This window comes from Vulpes lagopus, chromosome 22, assembly GCF_018345385.1.
Source record: "Vulpes lagopus strain Blue_001 chromosome 22, ASM1834538v1, whole genome shotgun sequence".
Classification (NCBI taxonomy): Eukaryota; Metazoa; Chordata; class Mammalia; order Carnivora; family Canidae; genus Vulpes; species Vulpes lagopus.
The window spans coordinates 12,756,533-12,771,553 of NC_054845.1; the positions used below are offsets into that span (position 1 = coordinate 12,756,533).

Sequence of the window (15,021 nt, forward strand, 5' to 3'; positions counted from 1 at the left end):
GAAGCATCTACTATGCCCCAGGCATTGTGTTGAGCATTATAGATACTGATGCAAAGAAGCCATCTTCTTCAGACTCTAGTTATGGAAATGGTTGGTAGTAAATGGATGAGGAAAGGGCTTATTTGATGAGTTTATGGGTTTGTAAGCAAAGGCTTGAAGAATGGTAGGATTCATGCTGGAGAATGGAGGCTAGGGTAGCGAGAAAAGAGAGTAGGGACAAGAAGAGGGCCCCCAGCAATGGGAGGAAGAGTAGCTTAGGGAATGTGTAGAACACAACATCATTCAACATGGCTGAAGCATTTGATGCAGAAGGAAGAGAGCAAATGCGGCAAGAAATGAGGCTAAATTGGGACCCTATTGTAAAACAGCTTAGAACGAGTTTGGGCCTTATCTAAGACTAACAGGAAGCCAATGGAGGGTACTAAGCAGGGAAGCAGGGTGAATTAGATTTACATTTTACAAAGATTACTTAACTCTTGTTGGAGTGTGGAGACAGAAACGGGGCAGGCGTGGGGACAGAAAAATCAGGAGAGATGGTGGAGACCTGGTCTAAAGCAGTGATCCTGACAAGAAAAGAAGAAAAACAACATGGCAGACAGCCAGGAAGTAAGATAATAGGGCTCAGTGGTGAATTCCTGAGGGGGAGAAGGGGCTGACCACAGGTTCCTGGATGATTTAGTGACTGGAGGGTGGTGCCACTCAACAACAGAGAGAAGCTAGGAGGAGAACCCATCCTGATTAGGGTGAACACTTCTCTTTCAATGCTTTTCAACTTGAGTGGCAAACCAAGTTGAGGTGAAGCACAGATAACTTTGCAGGTGCTTTTTAAAAACCCCATTGTTTGAGCTCAGTGGTTCTTCTCCACACGCAAGTATTGCCTTCAGTAAAGTTTCAAGCAAAGCAAAAGAAAGATATTCACCTGTGGAACTTCAAAAAAGCAAGCCCACAGCATCGCCAAGGCTGGTGCCCGCAAAGCAAGGAATAATAAACATCCCATTTTTAATGTAACAGATTTTCCATTCCCCGCCCTCACCCCAGGCATCTGCACACACAAATCAAAACCCTCTTAAGTCATGGAATGAAAAAAATGAAAAAAAAAAAAAAGCAAACAAAAAGTGCTTCCTGTGGTGTGAACGGAAATTGTTGCCCAGTTTATTTTCCAAGCACATGAACAGTAGTTCTGAATATTTAAAACCACAAGTAATCATATTCTTAACTGAGATTTTTGAGAAGAGGTGGTGCGGACAGGATCACTCATAGCGGTCTTTGACATAAAGTACATTTACGTTGAAGTAAGGCCTGCTCCCCTTCAACATCAGTTATCACTGTAAGTGTCTTACAAACAGAATTGTGTTGGTTGGGGAAAAGCAAACAGATTCAGAACAAATAAGTATGCCTACCTAGTTGAACTAAAGCCAAGCCATACCATCACATGTGTTTTTGCCCCTTGAGATAGAAATTGCACCTAAATTTTATTAGGAAAACTCTTTTGCATTAGAATATTTTTAGAACTTCATCTAGGATCTAAGTATCCTTCTTCCACCAAAATATGAGGCCCCCAATTCACATTGGCCAGTAATTTCTGGCCAGATAAATGAAGACTAGCATGTGAATATAGTGTAATAATTAAGAGTGTGGAATTCAGTTTCTTTCTTGTTTGTTTTTAAGATTTGTTTATCTACTCTTTGAGAGAGAGACAGAGACAGAGAGAGACAGAGTGAGCAGGGGAGGGGCAGAGAGACAGGTAGAGGGTCCTGAAATAGATTTCCCACTGAGTGGGGAGCCCACTGTGGGGCTCCATCCAAGGGCTCTGAGATCATGACCTGAGCTGAAATCCAGAGTTGGTTGTTTAACTGAGCCACCAAGGTGCCCATGGAATTTGGTTTCATTGTCTGGGTTTGACCTGACTCTATTACTTATTGACCATGTGAGCTTGGACTCATTACTTAATCACTCTAACTCTCAGTTTTCTCATTGTGAAATGGGAATAATAATGAGATCTCTGTCACAGAGTAGTTGTGAACATGGAAGAGATCATTCATGTGAAGCACAGTGTCCGGCATATTGGTATGGACTCAATAAATGTTCATTATTAGATTCCTGCCCTATTATCCTCTGCAGAACTATATCTGAGCTCTAGAATTTGTGGTAATTTTTATTGGATGAAGTAAGAGCTCTCCAGACTTAGTTCCAGAGCTAGGCCACAGCAAAGTTAGAAAAAGTCAATTATTCTATACTGCCTCCTTTGTGCTGAAAAAGGATTCAAGTACGATAACAATGGATCTGGAGGCATTTCCTCTTGATGCTGTCAGGGATCACAGTGGAAGGGAAAAGAAGGAAATCAGGGTAACAGGTTCCCAGTGGTCTTGGTGGCCCAGTATTTCTCTCAAGTTAGCTCAACACCTCAAATAGCGTCTTTTACACTATTGAGGCCTAGGAGCCTAAAAAAGGTCACTGGGGAAACAGAGATGTAATGGAATCACTGCAGGATCAGCCTCCTACGTTATCTTTGGAACCCCTTGGCTCTGGTCCAGTATCCCATATTGCTCTTCTAGAGCCCCAAATCCGGATTCTACTTCAGAGCCTGGACATTGGACTGAAACCTTGGTTGCCCTGACCTCCTGATTTCAGCTTCTCACCTGAATATCTCCTCTGCAGGTTGATAGTTGGTCTTACCCTGTCTTCCCCATAAACCCTGGATCCAGCATCTTAGAAGCTGGTTCAGACTTTTAGATGGTTGGCTTGAGTGGCTCTACCTGTTTTGGTTAAGAGTGAGAACTCTGGAACCATACTCTTCAAATCCTAGCATTCCCACCTGCTATTTGACTTGTGCCAGCATTTTACAACTCATGCCTCGGTTTTTCTTATCTGTAAAATGGGAAATACTAATTTCCCCACCTCATAGAATGTCCCCACCTCATAGAATAGTTAGGAGAGTTAAATGAATTACCATATGTATAAAACATAATATAAATACACATACACAAATAATCCAGGTTAATATAATATTAGCTATATTCTATTCTATACATAATATATATTATTTTACACTTAATTTTATGTACACTTTACATTAAGATGAATATTTCATATAAACACTTATGTACATACAAATCTACTTATTTATATTATTATTACTATTGTTGTTATTGTCTGTTCTATTGCCCTGCAGAGATGGAGACCATGGGTAGGCTTTTCAGCTTTTTTGTTTTCATCTGAAGCTATAGGTACAGAATTCCTGGTTTCTACAGACTTTTCTGTAATATGCAGAACAGAGTTTAGGTTGGATTAAAATAGATTGCATCATTTGGAGAATTACCATCTACAGTGAATGTGATGTAAATATTTCTCTGATTTCTGTGTTGCTCTTCTTTCAGATAAATCTGCATTTCAATTTCTGTAAGAATTCCCTTTATTTCTTATCCTGTTTCAAAGGCTTTCTATCTCTGGAGCAAATAGCAGAAGATAGGTGTCAAAAACATGTTATTTATCATGTGGCTACTTTTAGAGTTTGTTATTCCCCAGTAACCATTGATTCGGTGGAGTGGGATGGTTCTGAAAATAGGCATGGTCTCTTTCTCTTGTTTTATTGGAACCAGAATGAGGGTAAAGTTTCCCTCTGTTTTCAAAATTATCAGCAATACATGGATTAAGCTGAGCCCCCCCGTAAACCATAATGCCGCTCCTATCGCCACTGACATCAATCGCAAGACACCTCCTTGCCTTAATGGTAAGTGTGACACTACATAAACCCTCACAAAACCCACTTCCTTTCCAGCAAATAGAAAACAGTTGAGAACATGAATTCACTGTCAGCTTTGAACACTGGAGGGGATTGCATCTGTTTTCAGCAAACATGAAGTCAGACCTCTGGTATTTCCTTCTCTTCTGCTTTCAAGTTGAAGCCCTAACAGGTGAGTGGCCCATCGATTATTTTTTATTAAGTTATGATTCAAGTGAATATTAAAAAACCCAAAAGGTAGAAAAATCAGACACCCAATAGAAGGCCTTTGTTTGTTTTCTGTTTTTGTTGTTTTGTTTTGTTTTGCTTTTTAAAAAAATTAATTTATTACTTATTTATTTTTTGAAAGTGGGAACAATTGCAGAAAAGTCCCAAGCACTTGGCGCTGGGCTTTTGTCACCATGTCACAGCTGATGCCATGGAGTTTGTACTGCTTCTTTTGATATTGTGTTTTTTAAGATGAAGAAAAATGTTTCATCAGACCATTAAAATTTTAAATTACCTGCTTGGAGTTACCTGTTAGTAGATAAAGTAGAAGAGCGGCTTACTGTTCTCAGAGAAAGATGAAAGGCAAAATGACTTGTGTCAACTGAATGAAGGTAAAATAGTCGTGGCATCTGGGCCGCGAATTCTTTTAGAAGGAGAAAATAAAATGGAAACACTTTGAAAAAGAGGATTTTGATTTTAATCTTATCTGGGTGATCTCTTGTCAGAAATGTCCAGGCTGCCACAGAGTTTTTTTTTTTTTTGACACTAAGCGTCAGGGTCCCTCTAAAAGGCCAAGGAGTCGTGGACACTATAAAAAGGCTCCTAAGCCCATGGAGACATTAAAGAAAAAACAAACCAGCATTCTGAAGTCCTCAATTCTCTCTCTTAGATAGTATATATATCAGACTATTTGAAGGATTTAAATAATGTGACCTACCACTAAATTAAAAAATGTGTTTCTGCTGTTTCTTACTTGGTACATTTTTGTATTCCCTCCTCCCCACCACTCTGAGCCATGTTCTTTTTTTTTTGTTTTTTTGTTTTTGTTTTTTTTTTTTTCTGAGCCATGTTCTTGAGGCTGGCACAAAGTGAAATTATATTGACTTGGAAAGTTCTATTAACACTAAAAGGGAAAGCAGAAATCTAGTAGACATAATCTCATCTAGACACACATTTTGCAGTGGTACAAAGAAATAGATTTTACTTTTCTCTCCAAAGAATTAAAAAGCAATAGCAGATTGGTCAAATCTTTCATCTCGTAGTAGTTCAAGGTGATTCAAATGCTCTTAAGAGGAATGAAGAGTGAACAATTAGAGTCTGCTTATAAGTTCCAAAGTCAGCTTGGGGCTACTTGCTTCTTTATGCCCTGTCTACAACCCAGTGAGATCTTTTAGTAGCATGAACAACAAATGAATAGCTTTGGAATTGATATTCATTTATTTATTCATTCACTTATCCATTCATTCATGTACCACCAAGCACTTGCCACGTAGGAGGTACTATGCTAGCTGCTGTGTGTGCAATGATGAACAAAACCGCATTAGTCCCTGCTCTCAGGAAGCTAACTGAATGGTTGGAAGACATTAATTAAATAATCCCATGAGTTAATAATAATTACGGACAAATTCAGAGAATGTAACAAAGAAGCCTCTCTAGACTGGGTGGATATGGGGGAGGAGTTGGGGAGTAGTGTTCATCAAAATCTTTTTTGTGGCAGTGCCACTTGAATTAAGATTTGAAGGATAAATAGGAATAAATGAGGGCGATGGTGTCAGAGGGGGAAAACATTCTGTACCAGGTAAAGAGGAAGGGCAAAGGATCTGTGGCAGGAGGAAATGAAGTAAGGTCAGAGAACTGGAAGAAGGTGGAAATGCCTGAGCATGGAAGGAAAGGGTTTGGAATGGTACAAGAAGATGCTGGAAAGAAAAGCAGAGGCAAAACCATTCAGACTATATGGGCCATGTAAAGGATTTTGGATTTTTTTCCAAGAATATTGGTACAAGTCATTGAGGGTTATGCTGTAAAAAGATATCCCAATAGGCTAAGCCCATATGGGCACTTACGGTTGATAGTGTATTTATTATCAGTTTGAGATTTGAGTTAACAATCATGTTTTTTTCTGTGGAAGGATAGATCCAACCTAGGTAGAATTATTTCAAGTTACTAGACTAACCTGATGAAATTGTGCTTCTAGAATGATATTCGTCTTAGGCTCTTATAGAATAAAACCAACGTTCACTGTTACCACACAGAAAGCTATGCCATGTGATAAGCCATTTTTCAGTTTGAGGGATAAGTGACTAAATGAGATTGTAAATTGCTAATGGTCTCCATGTTTGAAATACCATCACCATGCATTTATCCAGGACCTATCCATTCTTCAGAGCCTACACCAAGCACATGCAAGTCTTTTCCTTTTCCTTTGCCATCTTTTTAATCCTCCCAACTAAGTAGGCTTTCTCATCCCACACAAAGGTTAAGTTAGTCTTACTTTCAGTTCATGTTTAAAGAATCTCAGACCAGCTAAGGCTAAGTGATTTGTTACATATAATTTATGGCAGAACCAAGAGAGAACACAAATGTAATGTATCTGACTCCAATATTCACATTCCGTCCACATTGTGTTGAAGTAGCAAGACATATAATGTTAAAGGGGAGAAATTCTCATTAGTGTTGCCTTTAGCTGGTGAGTTAATTGGTTGGAGATCTTGGTGATTTCTTAACTATTACTCTCAGTGTAAAATTTAACAAAGTCATCTTCTCAATGATTCTGGAACAATAGGAAGCTCCTCTTTGTAAAAGGATCTGGAAAAAATTTGAACCTTTACCAGTGTTTAGAGGACCCTCTTTTTACACCTAATGGGCAGTGAGAACCATGTGGGTGACCTTATGATTTCTAATTTTGGGAAGACTGCTCTGAGAGCAGAGTGGAGGCTGTACATGAGTAAGAGTGATAGAAGTCAAATGGTGCTTAATAAATGTAGGTCTCATAATGGGTTCTGGGAGGAGCTGGGAGGATAAGCATCAAGTTCTTTTTGAGCCTTGCTTTTATTTCCCAGCCATCAAATCCATGATTCCTAAATCCCATCACCTTAGGAAAAACAGCCCTTTGGTGTCTGCAGATGGGCCCCTCCTTAGAGCTCAGAGGGAATTCTGTGGGATCTGTTCCTCCCACAACTCCCTTTAGGTACTCATGTTGGATTTTTAAAAATCCAAATTGTTAACTTTTGTCCCCCATAGATGAATTCAGGCCATTCCCATTCAGTGTGATAAGCCTGTACTTGATTTTATGCCTTCACTGTAATGTTTATTTCTATTTATTTTCCTTAGCTATTGTATCTTTTTTATTTTGGTTGGCTTCTTTTAACTTCTCTCTTTGCCTCTGTAATTTGGAAGGTTGACTACAGTTCTTAACTGAGTAAGTCATTATGGTTGGAACACCTTGAATGTCTATTTGTTTATTATTGGCTTAAAATAAATAATGACAGTGGCCTTGCCTGATATGCTGACCCCACACTCCTCCACTTACCTGAAAACTTCTGAAGGTGCTTCCTGTCCCACTCTCATGCTTTCCTGTTAGTGTACCCCTGCCCCAATCTTGGGCTTTGTTGAAATAATAATTGAAGATCATTTCTAGTTTCCTTTTACAGTATTTCTCTTGTTTTAAGAATCCCTTCTTTAGACTTCCTTCACCTATTTTCAGTGACAGCATCACTCTTACCATCCAGTCCTGTCCTGTGATTTCTGTTCTGATATAATCATCAGAAGATTTCCATTACTTTCTTCAGATACCCTGGACTGTAAATTCCAGCACAGGTAAAGAAGTCTTTCTTTTAGTCTGATGCGTGACTAATATCTTTTCTGGGAATAGGATTCCTGGACTGAAGTCTTTTCCCTTAATTGTCTGTGGATCCCCCTCCACTGTCTGCTGGCTTCTAGGACTGCAGGTGAATAATTCCATGCTCATCTGATTCTCGTTCATTTGTAAGTAACTTAAAAAAATTCTCTAGGATCTTGTAAACTACTTATTTCAATATTGGAATTCAGGAGTTGTGTCAAGATATGCCTAGCTCAGTGAAGATTTTCAGGAACATTTTTTGGGACTCGGTGAGACTTCAATATGTGGACATGAGAAGTTTTTTGTTTGTTTGTTTTTCTAAATTTGTCCCATAGTTGTTTAATCTTATGTTTGTTGTTTTCTCTTCTTTCTAGGCATACCTATTATTCTTTCAAGTCTATTATTCTCATGTAAGATCTTGAATCCCTTGTTTTTCATCATTAGTGGCTTTCATAACTTGCCATTGCTATTAGCAACTTCCTCAGATAAAATGGAATATTATACCTTTGTTAGCAGGATACTCCCATTTCCTGGTAGAAAAAGAATGTAGGTGCATAGAGAGAACCTAATTCTTATCTTAGTAGAATGAGACTGTAGGTACACTGTAAGGTACATAGACTTCTTTGACTTAAAAAAAAAAATGGCTCAATATTCACAGTTGTAAACTGTGCAAAACCCACAACTTATGCTACCTTCCTATCTTAAGGATATGAATTTTATATGTTAAAGAATTTATTAAACTTTGTAAATTAAACAAATCAAAAATCCTCTGTTTCCTTCAATATCCTAGCTAAGGTTCACATTTACTTCATAAAAAGCATTTTTATGTTACTGCTATTCTAATAAATTGGATCTTTCAAATGGCACTTTTTGGTCATCTTAAGTAAAATAAGACCTTTGGCATTTGAAACCTTAGGAAAATTTAAAAATATATTTTGGAAAGTGGAACTTAATAAGTATGTAGAAAATATATAATGCAAATGAAAACCGTTAGTCAAAACGTGATTTTTTTTCATTGGTTCAGCATGTGAGGCTGATCAAAACAGACCAAGATTTGTGAATTTAGAGTCAAATGTTGGGAATATGGACCTCCTCTGGGTCACATATAATATATTGATGCCTGCTTCTACTTTGCTTGAGGAAAACCTAAGAAAAATTAAGTTGCCTTTAGGGAGGTTGACAGACTCAAGAATTTTGGTTCTGTCAACCACTCATTCTGATAGAATCTTTTGTTCGTCTGAGCCATGATGACGTAAGCATGGCACCTTCAACAAGCAATTGGAGATCACTTAAATGTAGTGTTTTAATTTGAGAAATCCAACTTTTTGCAGCCAACATTTATATTTTCCTAGAACTCAGCACCAGAAAAAATCCATTCATGGAAAACAACAATAAACAAATAAAATCTGTAATGCACTCACAATTAAAGTTTATTTTGTACTATGTAGGTCTAAAGCAAAAAATCTCATAGTACTCATTTGTACTTATTTAATGATGAAAGTTTGTGTATGTGAATCCATGTTTTTACATGTCTCCAGGCAGATAAGTTTCAAAATAACCATTAAGAATTTAGACCTTGTCAGAGCAAGGAACTAGACTGTGTTGCAGATTCAAATACATAGGGCAGCTCAACACATATGGTTGATGAATGAGGATGTCTAGAGAAATGAGTGTGTCCAGCACAAAGTAATTTCATATGTAAGAAATTTTTTAATATATTTTTGGTGTATGATAACTTCTCAAATCACAGAATACATATGTGGCATCAATGTAAATAGTACTTCAAGTACTCGAGACATTAATATACCCAATACACTGGAAGGAAAGAAATACATGAATATAACTTCCCAGACAAATTTAATGTTAAAAGATTCTTTTTTTCTTTTCCTTTTTCAGCAAGTCTCTGGCTTCTGTGCCTTAGCTTCTAAAAAATTAAGGGTTGGACTAGATTATTGGACTAAAAGACTCCTTAAGAATATGGATTCTGGTCTCATACTGTCTAAGTTCATATTATGAACTCACATATTAACTCAATAATCTTGGGGGCAGTTATTCAAGCCTCAGTTTCCTCAAAATAGAAAATGTTTCCATTAAAATAGAAAATCTGACATAAAAAGGCTGTTATGTACATCAAATTGTATATTTAATGTAATGCATTTAACACAGTATCCAATGCATGAGAAACTCTCAATGCTTACAAGTTGTTCTATTATTATTTGGAAGCTTTTGAAGACTTAGAACTATTTATTTAACTTCCTGACCTATTAGGCTTCAGAGAACTGGCTGGGCATCATTCAGTTTATGTCTTTGCCTTTGGCCTGGGAAATAAGTATTCTCCAATATCCAGTAAACAGAATCTCTTGCTCTACTTTTCTTATTCTTGTCTTTAGTCCACTATGGGACATTTGCCAACCATGCTCAGCCTCCATGTTTTTTTAAGCATTCATTTATTTCATTGAGCTTCTAATACATTCCTGGTCCTAGGTGACCATACTACAGTACTTATCCTTGTGAAGCTCAGGTTTAAATGAGAAAGACAGACAACACAATTATGATCCAAGCTGATATGCATTATAAATATATTGGCATAAATAAAGTGTTATTGAGAGGATAGAGATAGGAGTCTTTGGAGTCTTGGAGACCAATCAAAAATGATTCTTAAAGAATGAATGGGGTTCTCTAGGAAGATAAAGAAGTACTAGGATATTCTAGTTTATGGGAACAGTTTAAAGATGTGAGAAGAATGACCAAAAAGTTTAGTACAGCTTGAACATAAATGGCTCACAGATTGTGAAAGGAGTTTGTGTCAAGCTAACACAATTGTTTTTTTTTTTAATCTCATAAGCCACAATATAATAGAAACTTTAAGCTGGGAAGTGAACACAATTTTGGGAGCAGCATGGGGGATGGACTTGGAAGGGGAGAGACTGTTCTTAAGAAGGCCAGTTAAGAAGATTCCACAGATGAGGGAAGACATAAAAGGATCCTGGATTGGCAACAGAACTAGAGAAAAGCAACTGAATTCAAGAGATGTCTTTGAGCCAGAGTCAGCTGGAGTTGGTAGCCAGTTGGATCAGGAGAGTCAGGGGAAGGGGTTAGACTACTGACTCCCTTAAATGGCAGCATTTGGGTTTGAGAGTTCAGGTTGGAAATGTTACTCTTTATCTATCAGAAGAAATCAGATAGAAGTGTTGAAAGGAAATTGGAAATTAGGGATGGGAGCCAAGGGAAGGGGTGGCTGAGATAAAGGTGTGGGTTACTGGAGTAGAGATGAGAGCTGGAGCCTTAAATGTAGCAAGTTCACACAGCCAATGCCTTGTTTATGTGCCCAAAGGGCTTTACCTGGCCGCTGAGGGATGGGAAGTAATGTGGATACTCTTGGGTGCCAATAACATTCTTTCTCCCTCCCCTTCTGTGGTAGAGACTTGGGTTCATTTAATCTCATGTGATTTCCCTGGTAGGACAGTTTCAAATCAATGACAATGAATTAACTAACAAAATAACTTGTTTGCAAATTAACTACTTCATGAATATTGCTGCAAAGTTTTATAACCTATTTGGCATTCTTCCATTTTCAGGAAGAAAGTTTTTACTAGAAGAAAATCAGTCTTCCATTTTTTTTTCTTATTATATAGTAAGATGCACATTTTATTTTATTTTTTTAAATTAATTTTTATTGGTGTTCAATTTACCAACATACAGAAAAACACCCAGTGCTCATCCCGTCAAGTGTCCACCTCAGTACCCGTCACCCATTCTCCTCCAACACCCGCCCTCCTCCCCTTCCACCACCCCTAGTTCGTTTCCCCGAGTTAGGAGTCTTTATGTTCTGTCTCCCTTCCTGATATTTCCCAACATTTCTTCTCCCTTCCTTTATATTCCCTTTCACTATTATTCATATTCCCCAAATGAATGAGAACATACACTGCTTGTCCTTCTCCGATTGACTTATTTCACTCAGCATAATACCCTCCAGTTCCATCCACGTTGAAGCAAATGGTGGGTATTTGTCGTTTCTAATGGCTGAGGAATATTCCATTGTATACATAAACCACATCTTCTTTATCCATTCATCTTTCGATGGACACTGAGGCTCCTTCCACAGTTTGGCTATTGTGGCCATTGCTGATAGAAACATCGGGGTGCAGGTGTCCCGACGTTTCATTGTAAGATGCACATTTTAGAGGACCAAGGGTTATTTTACCCTATCTCCCACCAGCCCACAAAGTTCCTTGGAGAGTAGAAACAACTCATACATTTAGTGTGTGTATGTGTGTGTGTTTGTATGCTCTTATGGCTTTTTTATTTTCTCCTCACTTTTCTTCTTTACATTTTTGTCTTTCTTTTCTATAAATGTTAAGAATTTAGATCATATTGGGCTTATTTTGCCTATCCTCCTTGCTGACTTCAATCAACTCTTTAGAGTACGGATGCCTTTGAATAGTAATGTAAGCATAGAAATGATGCATGTATAAAAATCCATAATCAGGATTCTAAAAGTTTTAGCCAGTAGATTCATAAGAAATGACAATGCTTCTAAGAAAGGTGAAAAAAAGGTGGTAAATGCAAATTTTTTTTAAAAAGCCAAAATTTCTTAGTGTAGCAAAACCTAAATAAACATTGCAATTTTTAGAGCTTCATCTCTTATGTCACATTCATGAGCTGTGCTAAGCTAAAGTTTATTGTTTGATTACAGAAAAATATGTTTAACAAGCACTATCAATAATTGCGAACTCAGGAGATCTTATCTTTCTATCACTCTGAGATCTTTGTGGAGGTTTGTGGTTAGAAGTCTGAATTGAGGAGAATGAAATTGAATTGCTGATCTGTCTCACATGCTGCAGTTGTGTGGGTTTTCTAACATGTTTTTACCAAAAGGTTTTCAACTGGGGCTAATATAACTGCTTATAAAGAGTCCTGGCAGGATGGGTTCTAGCAACACCACCTTATACTGAAGAAATGGAATATTAAAAGAACCAATTTACAAATAAACTCTTCTGAGTTTACAATTCTCAGGTGAATGATCTTTTTTCCCAGGTTTGTTTATTTTTAATACCCGCCACACACACTGCCCCTGCCCTATGGATACGAATGTTCTTATCCCTTAAACAATTTAGAAACCTAAAGAAATCACCTAATGTAAAGATTCTGAACTTACTCTTGAAGTAAGTAAGGTTATAAAGTAAGGTTATAAAAATCATAGTTAGCAGCAGTTAACAGGTTTGAACCTCTATTGAGAAGATTGTACCCTTTAGACATGATAGTCTGTGATTAAGAAGACACAGTACCTGTTTTCTAGAGTACTTATAATCTAAAGAGTACCAACAAGAGGTATATAGATATGATAGCAAAACTAAGACTAATACTTAATATTCAGATTTTAAGACCCATCACCAGGACTCAAGAGAATATATTCTTATTGTGTTTTTAATAATATATTAAATGCTGAAAGATACAAAATGGTATTTTATCACAAGTCACTAACATGCTGTGATTACAAACTATCTGGATATATTAGAAAAATCACTGGTCCAGGGGCCTGTGTTGTGGCCATACATTGGGAAAATTTAAGGAGTATGCTCTCTGGAGGATCTAAATAATCAACCAGGCTTAAACTTGTCCTCTCCTCTATAGATAAAAAACAGTTAAGAGAATCATCAATCATCTAAACAAATCTTTATGAACCTAGTGAATATTTACAGATAAAGAACCTGCGTCTTTGAAACTCAGAATTTTCATTAGAATCTGACATTTCATTTCAGGGGATTGATTGATTAATTATACATTTTGCTTGATTATACATTTGCACATACTTGTTTCCAGAAGAAAGGCAACTCATGGGATCATGTCCCAGCTATGAGCTCTGTTTAATCCTGGGCAAGCCACTCACTTTTCTGCCCCCATTCTATCTTGGTAAATATAAATATAAAATGAAAGGCTTAACTGATCATTTCTGAGAGCCTTTTTGGTTTTTACATTGTATTTTCTATTCATCCCCCGCCAGATTTATAACATCATTGAAATCTACATATTCATTTATTCATCTGTCCATCCATCCAATAAATATTTATTGTGACTTAATACATACTAGGTGCTATTGTAGATACTTGGGATGGATTGGTAAATAAGATCAACAAGGTGCCTGATTTGAAGACTGATATTATAGTGGAGAAGTCAGACAATAAACAAATAAATAAACCAGATAACTTCAGACATTGATAAATACCTTATCTCAGGTTATATGATAGAAAATTCCATTGGGGTGTACTTTGGATTGAGTGGTCAAGAAGTAAGAAGAAGAAGTAAGAAGCAGTCATGTGAAGATTGGAGAGAATATTCCAGGTGAAAAAGTGACATATTCAACAGCTGCTTACATTTGAGGGATAGAAAGAAGAGCAGTATGACTTCAGTGTAGTGAGTGTCTGGAATAAAATGATGTTAGAGAAGTGGGTAGGTCATGCAGGCATGGACACCAGGCTAAGGAGTTAAGTTTTATTCTATGTATGTTTTATAATCAGGGCAATGACACCATTTGTGAATGTCAGAAGATCATTCTGGCTTCCCTGAAGAAAATAGATAGTAAATGGGCAGGAGTGAGAACAGAAATTTAGGAAACCCTTATAGGCCTACAGAGAGATGATGCTGTTTTGGCCCAATTGAAGTTTAGATGCAGGAGCAGTGGATAACTACCAGACATAAAACAGGTATAGGAAATTAGGCTTTCTTCCTGTAAACAGATTTTAATGTGATCCTGTAAGAGTCTATAGTAATCATGAAGTGTCTAGCCTCATGTGGTTGCCTGCTTCCATTATACTTCCCATGGTTGTTGCTCGTGCACTTCAACCTTAGAGTGAACCCAGAATCTTTTATGCACCCAAGAAGTTGTATGACCTTAGACAAATAATCTAACCTGTTTGGGTCTTCAGATGTCTGTACACAAAAGAATTAGACTTGCCGTATAATTTCTAAGTTTACCAGGTCTGATTGTTTTTGATGCTGGGTGGAAGTTGAATCATGTTACAGGAAACACAAACGTGGAGGAGGTGTTTTTGGGGTGTCTGAAACATAGGCAGTGTCTATGAGCACCTATGAGTACTGGAGAGGGAGGTGGGATGTTAGGGAAGGTAAGTAACATATCAAAGACTATGAGAAGGGATATTTTGGAGGGTGATTTTATATTAAGAGGTTGCACGTGAAAAAAAATGAAGCTGAGAGAAAAGAAGAAAGAACAAGAAGAGGTTGATTGCTGAGGCTAATACTCACAAATTTAACTTGTAGTATGTCAGCAGAACTGACCAAACAGACTGGATACTTAACCAAAACAAACACTAGCTATAAAAATTGGTGCTAGGATACAGCATTCTTGATTTAGATTAATGTTAGATTTGGAGATGAGAACATCCAGGGAGGGTGGAGAAAAGATTCTAGCTGTTTCTGCAGTTATAAGAAACTA

General features: G+C 37.4%; 1 protein-coding gene across 3 annotated transcripts in view; it reads left to right on the forward strand.

The window, feature by feature from the left end:
* Positions 1 to 15,021, forward strand: part of ICOS (inducible T cell costimulator) — a 73,078-nt gene that overhangs the window by 46,095 nt on the left and 11,962 nt on the right. For 2 of the 3 annotated variants that reach the window (XM_041737039.1, XM_041737040.1), the window contains exon 4: positions 3,779 to 3,914. In XM_041737039.1, coding sequence (XP_041592973.1) covers positions 3,857 to 3,914 — 58 coding nt within the window. In that variant the 5' untranslated portion in view covers positions 3,779 to 3,856. Of the gene's footprint in view, positions 1 to 3,640; positions 3,915 to 7,601; positions 7,715 to 15,021 lie in introns of those variants that run through there. The other variant, XM_041737042.1, reaches the window with a different exon arrangement.